Source organism: Silurus meridionalis, chromosome 15 (genome assembly GCF_014805685.1).
Source record: "Silurus meridionalis isolate SWU-2019-XX chromosome 15, ASM1480568v1, whole genome shotgun sequence".
In the NCBI taxonomy this organism is placed as follows: Eukaryota; Metazoa; Chordata; class Actinopteri; order Siluriformes; family Siluridae; genus Silurus; species Silurus meridionalis.
In genome coordinates this window covers 6,945,907-6,960,252 of record NC_060898.1, presented here as the reverse complement: position 1 = coordinate 6,960,252, position 14,346 = coordinate 6,945,907, and the positions used below count along the sequence as shown (strand labels likewise).

Sequence of the window (14,346 nt, the reverse complement as noted above, 5' to 3'; positions counted from 1 at the left end):
TTAATGCCTTTAAATGCCGTTTTATATCACATTTAGAACCATACATTATTTTATACACGTTTTATTTATTTATTTTTTATCGTACGGTTTTTAGTTGTGAATGCGTCCATAGGCGGAAGTGCAAACCCCAGAATGATGACATCATCATTACTCGACTAGGACTGGACCCGAATGATGAAAGATATACTAAGTACTATGTAGTATACAGTATTATTTAATTTGTATAAATTGCTGCAATTTCTTATAATTTTATTTCTATATTTTTTCAGTTTATTTTAGTGTTACACATACACTATTATTACATCTGGGAAAGATATCAACTGTGGTTTTGCCTATCTATAAAACATTTAAATCACCTTCATTACATGATTAATGAAATTAGAAAACTTGTACCTTTCATACCTCACAATTGCTGATCCATATAAAATCTTTTGACCGTCAAAATCTAACACAACATAAACTTGTCTACCTCAGAATCCAGCACCGTGGACCCCAGAAAGCAAATTACACCGATCCGAAACAGTACTTTTATTACGCCTTTCATTATAAAATTGCACGAAATATTTCCAGAGATCAGAAGTATAAAAACAGACAAAATAAATGTCCTAAAGTCGCATTATAAAATGAACATTAGTCAATATCTAATTGCACTCTCACTACAAAACCCTGAACGCGTTGACTCATTCTCCCTTTTGTTTTATATAAATTATACACTTTTCTCAGGAATTTTCACAACTTTGTATTTGCAATTGAAAAGTATACAAGGCAATGCTCACTTTGGTGGATATTATGGCAATCATTTTCAGGAGAAATATAAGCATAATAGTTTGTTGGACATTGCAGATTTTTGTCTTTTCTTAAATAAAAAAAACATTTGATTACAAAACAAGGACATAGCACTTCATTACTACAGAATGTACTACAGAATATTAAAAATGAAAAAACAACAAAATAGTTCAACAATAATTTTTCAATACTGATTATGATTTCTTTAACATTTTCCCCTTTTTCTTGTTAGTTTTCTTCATCTTCTTTCCCAGCCCCTCTTTCTTGTTTGCCTCTTCCAATTTGTGCTTCTTATCGCTCTTGATGCTCACTATCGCTGTGTTGCCAGCCTTCTTTAGCACTTGGTTCCATTCCTCATCATCGCCTCGAATCATGTACTGCGAAAGATCCATATCTTTAATCTTCATCATGTCTTCCTTGTGCTTCTGTTCGAAAACTCTGGCAGCCTCGTCCAATTCTTTGTGCAGCGACTGAGCGGTGGGTTCCATGTTAATGTCCTTGACGGGAACCATGTCCGCCTCAATCGCCTTCTCCTGGATGGTGTTGAACAGCTGTACTACTTTACGCATGAGACGGTTGAACAGGCCCATGAGCTGCGAGCTGGGTAAGTTAATCTCTTTCTCTAGAGTTTCTACAGATTTGTGCTGCAATCCAATTCCCAAAAGCAGAGCGGACTGGGCGACAGAGAGCGAAAGATCTCCAAGTTGTTTGAGGAAGAACATCCTTGCTAGGGCAGGCACCATGTCCATGATCAGGTGGTAGTCAACCATGTTTCGGGAATACATTTCCAAACGAGACAGGTCGTACGGGGTGAAGTGGGCCGCTAATTCTGAAACCGTTAGTGTTGTTGGGTTGTCGTCCTTGATGTTTTTGTTCTGCAGTATGTTTAAGGCTATCGTCGGGCTAAAACTGCTAAACTGGTAGGAGAGCAGAGAGAGGAATCTCCGTCGGAAATCCTTCCAGAACGCCGGCAGCCACTGACTCGGTTCTGCCGAATCCTCAGTGTTCAGTTCTTTCAGCATCACACAAGAGTGCTCCCCTGTCAACTCATTCTGCGTTTGTCTTAAATAAACTGGAACATATCCAGACTTTTTCCAGAATTTCAGCAGCTGCGTTGTCAAGCCATATGAGACCCCCAAGTAGTCCAATCTTTCTGCAGGCCTCTCGTTCAGCTTCAACAATAGGGGTGGCAGATCCGTTCGAGGAGACACAACCTCCTCTAAGAGGCTCATGGCCTCGCTGCTGACAGAGTTGAAAGCAACTGGAGTTGGCTGCTTGTCATCCAGTTGAGTGAACTGTCCCTGGTAGTAACGCTGCAGGAGCTGCAGAGCACGTGTCCCATAACCCATCCCCTGGTAGTCAGGGTTCACAGCGATACGCACCACTCTTGCCCCCGAGAGGCTTCCAAACTTTGAATCTTGAAATTGCTCTGACACAGTCCAAGGGATGAGGTCTCCTGATGCCTTTTTCCCTCTGGACAAGCTGTTGAGGATTGATTGCTGGGAAATCTCCCCCTCCAAACACACCTGCACGACTGCTAGAACCTCCGGAAGAGAGTTGTGCGTGTGTGGAACAGGAGGCAGCAAGCAGAAGAGATGGTGAGCTGGAGCATCGGAGAGCAGCTGAAGATCATTTGGGGAGTTCTTGTAGTGAGACGCTACGTAGAGAGCCATGAGACGCTGCAGGAATGCTTCGGATGCTTTGTGGTAACAGAACAATGTGTCGCGGTTCACATAATAGAGATCGCAAGTTTCCGGTAATGGACATCCTAAAATGATGCGTGGCACACTCAAGCAATCCAGACACAGGAGTTCGTTTAGCCATTTCTCGACGGGATCGCCTTGAGCGTATCGAATGGACTCTTGGAGAGAAACCTCATGGAGCGAGCGTGCTGAAGTGAGTCTGGCCGTGCTCGTGGCTCTGTTTTCAGCCGAGAGACTCTGCTGGCTGTCTGCGCTTTGCTGGCGCAGCTGCTGAATGAGTTTGAGCGAAAGAGAGCGTCCTGTGCCCTCATACCCGTTGATCGTCGAAGCCATGAACACCAGATAAGGCCCGAGCAGGTTTTTTACTAGAGGCAAAGGAATAGCTGCAGCCTCATCAATCACCACCAACTCGGCCTGACCCAACTTGACAGCATCTCCAGGGTGGATGTACTGAATTGTCTGGCGATGCTCTTTGAAGATGTTAACTCGGACAACGGCTTTATTGAACTCGGGGTTCAAAGACTGGACGATTTCATAATCCATGTGTTCTTGGTAGTGAAGCAAATCCAAGCCTTTAAATATGAACTCGAACAGCGTGTGCAGATTGTCCGGGCTGGGCGACGTAACGAATACGTTGGAATAACCGAACGAAATGGCCCCGGCGATGGCCAACCCAAGTGCCGCGGACTTTCCTCTTCCTCTGGCGGCGGTGAGCGCCACAGTGCTCCGCAGGGTCTTTTCTGAAATCGCTTCGATGAACTTCAACACAGCTTTGGCTTGATCCATTGTTTTACAGCACTCTACTAAAGTCCCCACCGACTGCGTGTCTTGCATCGATTCTTTTAGAGCCTTCAGTTCCTGCTCCTGCGGCAGCGGTGCATCGTCCTGCGTTCTGGATGGCACAGGTTTGATATTTGCATTGTGTTTGGAGACCGGGAGAACGTTGAGCTGATCGTCGGTTACTATACAGGTCTTGCATGAGGAAAGAGACAGTATAAACCTTTCATTGAATCGTCCCACAACATCCTGATGGGCCTCTGTCCTGTATCGAGAATGGACGTCCATTGCCATTGTGTACAGCTGCTTCAGGGACTTCATGGTCCTTAGTAAAATGACCACAATCCCACCACCTTCTACTGTTTCAATGGTTCGAGCCAGTAAATTGGGAGTTAAAGCCTCAAAATCTTGCAGAACGCACATGCCATAAGTGTTGCCCAGGATTTTGTGCGTTTCATTGTAGTAACAATAGCGGATACTGGTAGCTGCGACGAACAGCTCAAAGGGATCATCTTGTTTCAGGTTCAAAGTGCCGGTTTTGATCTTCTTCTGTAACTGTCGCATGCGTTTCTTACGGTTACTGCTGAAGCCAAGCTCGTGCTTGTAGCACCACAGGACCGAGGGTCGTGCACGCACTGCGGCCTTGGAGAGCATGTGGTGCAAGATGACAACCTGATCCCTACCGTGATCTCCGACTATCACAAACATTGTACGATGCCGCTGCGTGACTCCATTCTCGATCAGTACACGAATCCGATTATCAACTTTCTTCCGGTATGTCGCCATTTTCACTGAACCAAAGAAAAAAACAAAACACCCAAAATTGTCAACTCGAAGCACAACTTTCTCGCAAAAACCGTGAGCGCGAGTTCGCACGTTTTTCTCACATGGACCGAACACTTCCTCTCGCGTGCTCTCGCGATGACGGGCGAGATTTTCCAGTTCTCCAGTGCGCATGCGCCTGAGTCTACGCATGTGTGTTCAGGCTTCATGAGTCAATTTACCTTTATTTATTTATTTTCTATTAATAATTGAATGCAAAATATAAGAAGCAACAAAATGGCAAGAATGAGTAATTTCCAAGAATAAACTGACATGGAAGCCTTAAAACATCAGGGCACATCGAAACTACAATACAATATAATAAAAACATAAATTGAATAATTTTAATATAGATTAATAAAGAATAAAACAATAGATTAACAGAGAGAAATAAATAAAAAACAAATTAATAACAGGAAATGCATTTAATATTTACATGTTTTAAAAGACTTCTGAGAAATATTAAATATGAATAATAGAGGTGGAACGCATCTAATTTAATGTATCCACATTTATGTATTTAGTTGGAAAAGCATAACCAACCAGGCATAACTTTAGACAAGTCAAGAGTCAAGAAGTCTTTATTGTCATTTCAACCATATACAGCTGACACAGTACACAGTGAAATGAGACAACATTTCCAGAACCCTGGTACTACATAAAACAACATAGAGCTACATAACAGTACACAAAGCTAAGGACTAAAGTAAACTGTCCTAACCACATAAAGTGCATCGTGTGCAACACAGTGCAAACAGTGCAGACAAAACACACAGGGAACATTGCAGGAGAGAGAAACAAAACACAAAAACTACTGTATAGTATAGTACTATGTGCACAAATAGAACTGTAAACAAGTGTACTTGAAAATATAAACTTAAATATGAACACAACACCGATGGTGACCGATCAGGCGTTACATTATGAGCACTTGCCTAATATTAGGTGGGTCCCCCTTTTGCTGCCAAAACAGTTCTGACCCGTTAATTAACAGCATTAACTTCTTCAGCTATTTGAGCTCCAGGGGCTCGTCTGTTGGATCAGAACACACGGGCCTTCTCTCCCCACGTGCATCAATGAGTGTGAATAAGTGCCAGTTCTGCCTCTTCCAAACCAACTACCTGCATGTCTTCCCTCACCATATCCATAAACCTCCTCTTTGGCCTTCCTCTTCTCCTCCTTCCTGGTGGCTCCATTATCAGAATTTTCCTACCGATATACCAGATGTCACTCCTCTGAACATGTCCAAACCATCTCACTTGTGCCTCTCTAACTTTTCTCCCAAAACGTCCTACATGCACTGTCCCTCTAATAAACTCATTTCTAATCCTGTCAATCGTCGTCACTCCCAGTGAAAATCTCAGCATCTTCAGTTCTGCTACCTCCAGCTCCACCTCCTGTCTTTTACTCAATGCCACTGTCTCTGAACCATACAACATCGCAGGTCTCACCACAGTCCAATAAACTTTTCATTTTACTCTTGAAGATACCCATCTGTCACAAATCACTCCTACTAACACTCTTCTCCACCCACTCCACCCTGCTTGCACTCTTTTCTTCACTTCTCTAACACACTCTCCATTACTTTGCACTGTTGACCCCAGGTACCTGAACTCCTCCACCTTCTCAACCTCTTTTCCCTGCAACCACACCACTCCACTGCTCTCCCTGTCATTCATACACATGTACTCTGTCTTACTCCTACTGACTTTTATTTCCCTTCTCTCCAGCACGTACCTCCACCTCTCCAGGCTCTTCTCAACCTGCTCCCTACTCTCACCACAAATCATAATATCCGCAAACATCGTAGTCCACGGAGACTCCGGTCTGACCTTGTCCGTCAACTTGTCCAAACAGGAAAGGGCTCAGATCCGATCCTTGATGCAGTCCAACATCCACCTTAAACCAGTCTGTCGTTCCTACTGCACACTTCACTGCTGTCACAGTGTCCTCATACATGTCCTGCACCACCCTCACATACTTCTCTGACACACCTGACTTCCTCATACAATACCAGAAGCTTTCTCTTATCCACAAACAAAAAAAGGAGCTCCTTCTGTCCTTCTCTATACTTCTCCATCAACATACTCAAAGCAAATAATGCGTCTGTGTTGCTCTTCCTCGGCATGAAACCATACTGCTGCTCACAGATGGTCACCTCTTCTCTCAGCCTGGCTTCCACTACTCTTTCCCATAACTTCATGGTGTGACTGAGCAACTTTATCCCCTGTAGTTACTGCAGGTCTGCACATCTCCCTTGTTCTTAAAAACTGATACCAGCACACTCCTCCATTTCTCAGGCATACCTGTGGCATTTGTTGGTAACCCGGGCCTCGACCGATCTGGTATAAAAGTCTGATTCATGATCAGCATGTTTGATTTAGCACGTTTTATGTTGGATGCACTTCCTAATGCAAACCTCCCCATTTATCTGGGTTTGGGACCGGCACCAAGAGTTGACTTGGTTTTATATATATATATACACACACACACACACACACACACATTTATTTATTTATTTATTTTTAATTATTTTTATTATTTTTTTTTAATAATGTTTGATGGATTCTAAAATAATTTTAGAAACTTCAACAAATCTATTATTTATTTATTTATTTATTTATTTATTTATTTATTCGTTTGTTTCTTAGTTTTGCGAATAGTATTATGTTAGGAATGAAATAAGGCGGAACACGCGAGTTTTTTTTGTGTTTTGTTTTTTTTGCGTTAGCTTTTCATTTCGTTGCTCCAGCGTCTCTTATGACGCAATTTCCTGGGCGTGGCTTCGCCTGCGTTCCACAGCACTCGGGATTTTTTTTTCGTGTTGCTGGCGCAGAGTAAACCGCCGCCGCTCTGCACGCTGCGGCTCAGCGGGAAATGTGTCGAATACAGAAACAACACAGAAGCAAAAACGGTGAGTATTAAAAAGGACAATAATCGTTTACGGGTATATTATTGTAAACACTATTTGAGTGTTTGTTGTTTGGGTACAGTATCAGTAGAGCCGCCGGCCGAATCCTCTAACCTGCTGCTTAAACATGTGGGTGAATGAGGTTATATATAATCATCATCATCATTATCATTATATAATCAATTTCTCTATGCAGTGTTTTATAAAATGATGAAAACGTATTCAGATATTCGGTTTACTCCACTTACTGTAAGCGGTGTGTGTGTGTGTGTGTGTGTGTGTGTGTGTGTGTGTGTGTGTGTGTGTGGGGTCGGTCGGTCGGTCGGTCGTGGTCTTTGTAGTCATCTGGATGTCCTGTGGGAAGGCGTTTGGGACTGAGCCCCAGATCAGTGATCTGAAACAGTGGCTTGTTCACCCTCTATAGATGCTTTTTAGTATTTCATAGGTTTTTACTCACAACAAGGTGTAAAATAGTGGCTTTTTGTCTTCTCCTTAGTTTGCTTTATGTCCAGCAGGAAGAAATCTCGGATTCAGTTTACTGTTATGCAAATCCACTAGATAGTGTGCTTCTCTATGGCCTGTATGAGGCTGTTGGGGGTTTATCTACTAAACACTATGGTATGAGGGGGGATGAAATGGTTTCTGAACCCTAAACAAAGCACATGTCGTATGAAGCATTTGACTTCTTACTGAAGCCACACACTGAATTGTGGGTATGTAACAGTGTATTCTGAACCAGTAGTGCACCCTCTGTCCGGCTCCATTACTGATTTGTGCCGTAATTGTACCATGAAGGATGTAAGATTATAGCGTTTATGCAATGGTTCTGACCGGGAGCCATTTTGAGATCGACCCTGAATTAGATCCTGATCAAATCGAGCCTTTTAGTGGGAGAAGTGTGAAGGGAGTTTTGTTTGAACCTTTCCCCATCCCTCCCAGTCTGGGTGGAGAAAAAAAATGTTGAACTTATAGCCAACCCATGATGTGCTCTGTCTGGTAATAGCTATACACAAAACATCCCTTAAAGGACTTCTCTATGCATTCATTCAGCTCACCGAATTACCAATCCGCAGCTGCACACTTTAGTGCTCGACCGGTTTGACGCTATCATGTCCTCACTATCATGTCACTGATGGGACGGATCGGAGCTGGAGGACCGTTTTCCTGTGGCGTCCCTGCATTTTTCATGAACATTCACCCTGTGTAACAGCAGCGTGACTCGAAATACGATCACGTCAGAGTTCTCAGGCCTACGATGCCCGGGGTGGACTTTGCACAGTTAATGGTTGATGCGGTCATTACAAGCATTTAATGCAAAAAAAAAGACGTGAGGAAAGTTAACGTGTGCAACATTTATTTCAGGTTGTGTGGAACGCATGTCCCCTTTTCTTAGTCAAAAACCCTCATTTTTGTCTTTTAAGGTGCGAATACAGTTGTCAAAACTGTTACACTGCCTGAGAACAAATATCCATCCAGCAGCATGTTTATGTATGCAATTATCCAGTCAACCCTGGTGCACACAATGGTGCAAATATCTTTATACTAAAGGGTCTCCAGAGTTTGGAATGGTGTGAAAACAAAAAAAAAAGGGGGTTAACCCAACAGGGAGGCTGCGGTAGCTTAAAAAACCACTTGTTACAAACGTGGTGAGCAGAAAAGCTCATCAGGGCTTCCACAATATGGTGAAACTTGAGGTTGATGTGCCCTTAAGAGTTTGTTACCTGAAGAGTTTAGCGGAGGTCATATGGCCGGGACGGTTTACTAAAGCACACAGCGTTCTCTTGACAATATGCTTTTCTGCTGTGTTTTTTTTGCAAACAAGGTGACAGTCTTGTTTTGGTGTCCAGAATTTCCGTCTGACATTTGTTTATATTGAAGAGGATTACAGGAGAAATAGTTTTACAGCCGTGTCAAGTAATGGACGTGTTATAAAAAAAGCTCTACGACGATGAAAGTATTTAGGAAGCCCTATCAAGATGTTATGGTGATAAAACACCGACATCGTGCAATAATATCAGTAGGATCCCGAGCGAAGTTTCCCCCAAAACAATTGCAGGATGCCGAGCATCACGTTAAACACTTTGTCTACCGGTTCAGATGGAAGTGCTTTCCGGGGGGAAAAATGAGCTCTGAAGTGTCATTGAGAAGTCTTGATGATGTTTTCAAAGACAGAGAAAGCTAATAAATAATTTTTATTTGTTTTTCTTTCTATGGATTGTTCACACATTCAAATTCTCGGTTAAACATTTGCCAACGCACAACCTCGATGAGAAAATATGGAAAAGACAAGCAAAGTTTTGCACCGTTTGCTGCAGATAGGAACAATAAAATAATACAATTAGGCAGGATGTACCTTCCTGTTGTTGATACTCTCGGGGGGAGTATAGGTGTGGTGTCTTTTCGTGCCTTAACTGTGGACTGTCCAATTTGGGCTAACAAACAAACCAAAAAAAAGTTAGTTTGTTACTTTGTTGAATTCTGCAGACTATAATTCATATGATTTATTTTAGGGGTATAACGGTACACGAAATTCACTATTCAGTACGGACCTTGGTTTTTAAGTCACGTTTCGGTGCAATTTTGGTACGTTTAAGGGGAAGAAATGCGAAGCATAAAATTGCTTGTCGTTTTTTTTCCCCAGGGCGGATTGAGTAGCTACAGTAACACTGCACTAAATCTAGTATTAATTTAATTTATACAATATAATTTAATTTATAATAATAAAAAAAACAGGCACACTGCAAGGCAGAGACTAAACAAAATTTCAGTCTGCCACTTAATACGTTTTTCCGCAGGTAAAAAAGTATTGCATTCGGTACACGTGCACCTAAACGAAGGCCCTGTACCAAAACGGTTCTGTGCGAAACATGCACTGTTACACCTCAAATATAAAAATAATAATACTGGTATAATTTCTATAGTAACACGATCTACAGCACACGGATGTGTTTTTTTATTACGAAACGAAGGGAAAACTGTCACGCTCACTATCGTGATAACGCATTGGCCTGAAAGACTAGGCGATTATAGTGATGGTGAAAATGTTTAATGTACGCACATCCGCTGGAGATCGTCTTTTCCAAACTCTGAGGCCTAATGGCAAAACCACAAGCAAGCCAAACAGGAAGGGGTGTGGGGGTCGAGCAAAGTCGCTCATAACATCAACAGAAGCACAAGCGAACAACGTCTCCGTCAGGCATGCTGGAGCAGGTGGATGTGTTCGTGTTCACGATTGTTGGAATGCGCGACTCATCACTCAATGTGAGCAGCAATGGTCGATTTCACCTCCGGCTACAAAATCCTTACTCGACCTCTAACACAGACAAACATGACACGATGGTACACTTCCTCAGGACTTTTAAACTGTGATATCACCCCGTGGTGGATTTTGTATAACTTACACCCACACACAGTTTTGTAATAGCAGTTCCCTGAATGATGCCTTATGGCTCTTGATTTCTGCTTGTATGAAGTCTAATGGACAAGCACACACGCACGCACGCAATCGAATCCTAGCAGGGATGTGAAACTACACTTTAAACATGATGATTCAGCTGCTCGTGTTTTAGCATGCAATAGACGAGATCGTTTTGTCCACCGGTCATATGAGTTGGGAAATGATTTTAAGTTGAACCTGATTATGAGCTTGTAAGATCTAGTTTTCAGAAAGTTTTAACTTCTGGTTCTCCGTCCACAACTAACTTTATGGACAAATGTTTGTAGACACCTGTGACCATAAGATTTATATGTGCATTTATGAGTATCCCAGTCAATATTTATTCTCCAATTACTGTCATAAAAAGCTCCACATTTTTCTGGGAAGATGTCCCACTGGATTTTGGAGTGTGCTGGTGGAGATTTGGGCTTCAGCCACAAGGGTGTGCATAAACTCAGGTACTGATGTAGGGTCAGGAGGTACTGATGTAGGGTCAGGAGGCCCTGCAGTCAACATTCTAGTTCATCCCAGTTAGAGTTTTATGTCAGAACATGCAAGATCTTCCACTTCAACCCATGTAAACCATAGCATCAAGGAGCTGGATCAAGTTTGGGTCTCCTGTTTCAAGAGAAAGGAAAATTTTATGCTATTGCACCCGAATACATCCTATACATTTGTTTGTCTCCAACTTTGTGGTAACAGTTTGGGGAAGAATTACATATGGCTGAAAAAATCAGGTGTCCCAATACTTTTGTGAATATGGTGTATCTGAGGTGGCTGCAAGCTTAAGGGTCAAAAAGGTTGCAGTGTGATTGGCTATTCATATGATCCATGTACCTTCATTGTAAAGTCTGTGGCAGTCAAATGTCCTTAAAGTTAATGTGTTAGAAGCATAAAAAATGTGCTTAAGGATTTAAGTGAGTTTGACAAAGGCCAAATTGTGATGTCTAGACGTCTGGGTCAGAGCATCTTCAAACAGCAGCTCTTGTGGGCTGTTCCCGGTCTGCGGTCGTCAGTATCTATCAGCAGTGGTCCAAGGAAGGAACGGTGGTGAACCGACAAATGGGTCATGGCTGGCCGGCTGGAAGCAAAGACTGACCCATGTGGTCCGTTCTAACAGACGAGCTCATGTAGATCAAATTGCTGAAGAGGTGAATGCTGTTAATGTTTTGCTGTTTTGACAGCAAAAAGGGGACCAACACAATATTAGGAAGGTGGTCATAATGTTATGCCTGATCGATGTAATTGTCCCATGTCTATTAAAAGTGTTAAACTAACTCTATTCAGCAATATATTTATGAACATTTAAATTCTCACCTACTTTTCTTACAGAAAAACTAACAAACAAATCAGGTCACTCTTTTTTGTAAAATAGTGTTAAAAAATTAATAGTAATCATCTATCGAAGTCTGAAGTAAATCATATAAATTTTTTGATTGCCGACCCCCTCGGTGATCGCTTCTATCTAGCATTTTGTTGACTCCAAATTTATTAGTGTTGTTTCCTCTAGAATGTTTACATATGTATACATATCCCCCGGGAAACATTACGTCTGCGCATTTTGGGCCATGCCTTTTCCCATTTCCAACCATTGCTTGCTTGAGAAGTTGGTCTCCGTTGGGTGGAGTTTACTCATTTCTAAGAGGGTGGATTTTGGGGCAAGTCGGCACTTTTGTGCACTTTTTGGAGGAGTGTTTATCCAACTCGGGGTTTGTTCGGTGTAGTGTTACCGATCAAGAGCCTAATCCCCCCCTTTATACACCATCAGGTCACCAATGACGAGTCAGATTTGACTCAGACGTGTTGTGAGTTCTGTTGTCAGTCAGTCGTGCGAACTGCTTGTCTCCAGAACAAGGATTTTATACGATTGGACCATAAGTCATAGTTTATCAGCACCGATTTCTTGGACAGCTGTAAATCGTATATTACTGCTGACGCACACACAAAGGTCAGTTTGATTTACGGGCCGGTTAAGTGTTTAAACCCGGTGTGCTGTTTCGCCTTCCAATGTTTGTGTATCTGGTTGGATGTTGTGTGTGTTTGTGTGTGTATATGCATGTGTAATTATTGCATCATTCAGTCAGGTGATGAGACGAACTGAGTGTAGAAGCTGATTGTGTGAACAGGATGGTATCTGCCTGTGCAACATTATGGCACATCTGAAAACATAGTGTGTGTATGTGTAATGTGTGTGTTAAATGTTTTTGTTTCTTTAAATATGTGGGTTGCAGAAGCAGCTGGTAGGGACCTGGTGTCCTTGGAGAATCATGGTCCTAAGACAGATAGACAACAGGCCCTTTGTGTGTGTGTGTGTGTATGAAAGAAAGGAAAAGAGTATGCACGAAAGAGGCAATGTGTGTGTCTGGTATGTTTGATGGACCTAAAGTACAGAAAGAATAATGAGCATTCAGCGTTAATATTTAATGATATTAAAGAGACCTGGCAGATGTATGGAACAGGTTCGGTTATAGAGTCAGGCATGCACACACACATACACACACACACACACATGCTATATTGGGTCTATTGTAAGCATGTTGCTTACCAGAAGGTCTAGTCGTTCGTGTGACACAAAGAGACTCGGCTTGTACAGAGTTGGTCAGACCGTCTGTGGGCGGAGACATAAAGAAAGAGAGTCAGGAATGTCCTCAGACAAAGCAGCCGCTCTCACTGTAGTGTAATGATGTCTGTAAAACAGCATGTGGCCTTTTAAACCTGTTTTTGGTAATTTGACTTTAGGAACAGAACAAAGAGGCACTGAAGTGTGTGTGTGTGTGTGTAATCAAAAAAAAAACACTGTGTTGGTGAAGGTGGGATTTTGTACAGAAGGCTGTTAGAGTCACTAAAGTGTGTGTGTGTGCGAGACAGATAAGAAAATCTTTACACTGTGTGTGCTTGAGGCTGCACTGGCCTGGTGTACTGCGCTTGTTAGGCAAATACATAGAAACAAAACTTTTTGAGACAGAAAAAAAAAGGGAGATACTCAGAGGTGGATGGAGACAGAAAGAGTGAGACGGAAGCACAGATAGGGCAGAGAACGGTGGGCAGAGAGAGGAAGACACAAATAGAAAGAAAGGGAGTGGAAAGAGAGAGAGATGATCAAGAGACAAGGCTTGAGAGACTCTAGTTATTCCTGTACACACTGTAAGCTGAGCTTGATCCACACATACACACACTGTTACCGGCAAACCACATTGAATTGATTTTAATTGAACTAAAAAGCATAGAGAGATGGAAGCATTAGTAGAGAGAGAGAGTGAGAGAGAGAGGTGTATATATGTTTAAGGATATGTGTGCTTGCCTACCTACCTCTGTTTGTGTGTACGTGTGTGTATGTGAGCGTCTCTGCCCCTGCCATTGTGTGTGCGCTTGTGTCTGCGTGTCTGCATGTGCATGTTTACTGGATACCCACCCCAAATAGCGTGATTAGCCTGCAGTTGTGCTGGGAAAGGATCCGCCCAGAGACCGACAACACCCAACACACACAGACACATACACACAGAGATGGAGAGAGAAAAGCAAGTGAATGAAAAGAAAAAAAAGAGTCTCTGTTCCTTGACAAATTTTTTTTTTTTTTTCTTAATCTTCTCTCTTTCACTCTCACACACATATATACACACACACACAGAGTCCCACTTTTGGATGGATTTGACACTTGGATTTGGGTCCTAATGTGTGGCTAGCAAATAAAATTGAAATGTACACGCAAGAACTAGCAATCACAGTTTGCTACCACTTTTCCTTTTGTGTTTGTGTGTGAGAGTGTGTGAGAGTGTGCGTGGGATAACTATTGTACAGGAGTCGGCGTATAGACGTCATTCTGTCTGAGCTGAGTCACCTTTCCTGACCCCCGTGATCTCTCTCACACTCACACACACACACACACACACACACACACACACACACAAACA

The 14,346-nt window shown here is 42.4% G+C and overlaps 2 protein-coding genes and 1 long non-coding RNA gene across 3 annotated transcripts in view; 1 reads left to right on the top strand and 2 right to left on the bottom strand.

The window, feature by feature from the left end:
- Positions 1–513: 513 nt before the first annotated feature.
- nat10 (N-acetyltransferase 10) lies at positions 514–4,226 on the bottom strand. Its single transcript, XM_046868209.1, has one exon. It carries the CDS (start codon positions 4,221–4,223, stop codon positions 981–983), a length of 3,243 nt encoding a protein of 1,080 aa, XP_046724165.1. The 5' UTR covers positions 4,224–4,226; the 3' UTR covers positions 514–980.
- Positions 4,227–6,875: 2,649 nt separating this feature from the next.
- lrrc8aa (leucine rich repeat containing 8 VRAC subunit Aa) overlaps positions 6,876–14,346 on the top strand; it is a 32,165-nt gene continuing 24,694 nt past the window's right edge. The window contains exon 1 of the mRNA XM_046867952.1: positions 6,876–7,002. The gene's annotated coding sequence lies outside the window, so the exon portion shown is untranslated. The remainder of the gene's footprint in view (positions 7,003–14,346) is intronic.
- On the bottom strand, positions 10,864–13,894 carry LOC124397998. Its single transcript, XR_006927993.1, has 3 exons — positions 13,745–13,894; positions 12,981–13,043; positions 10,864–11,053 (listed from the first exon to the last, which is right to left on the bottom strand). It is a non-coding gene; the product is annotated as an uncharacterized LOC124397998 (long non-coding RNA).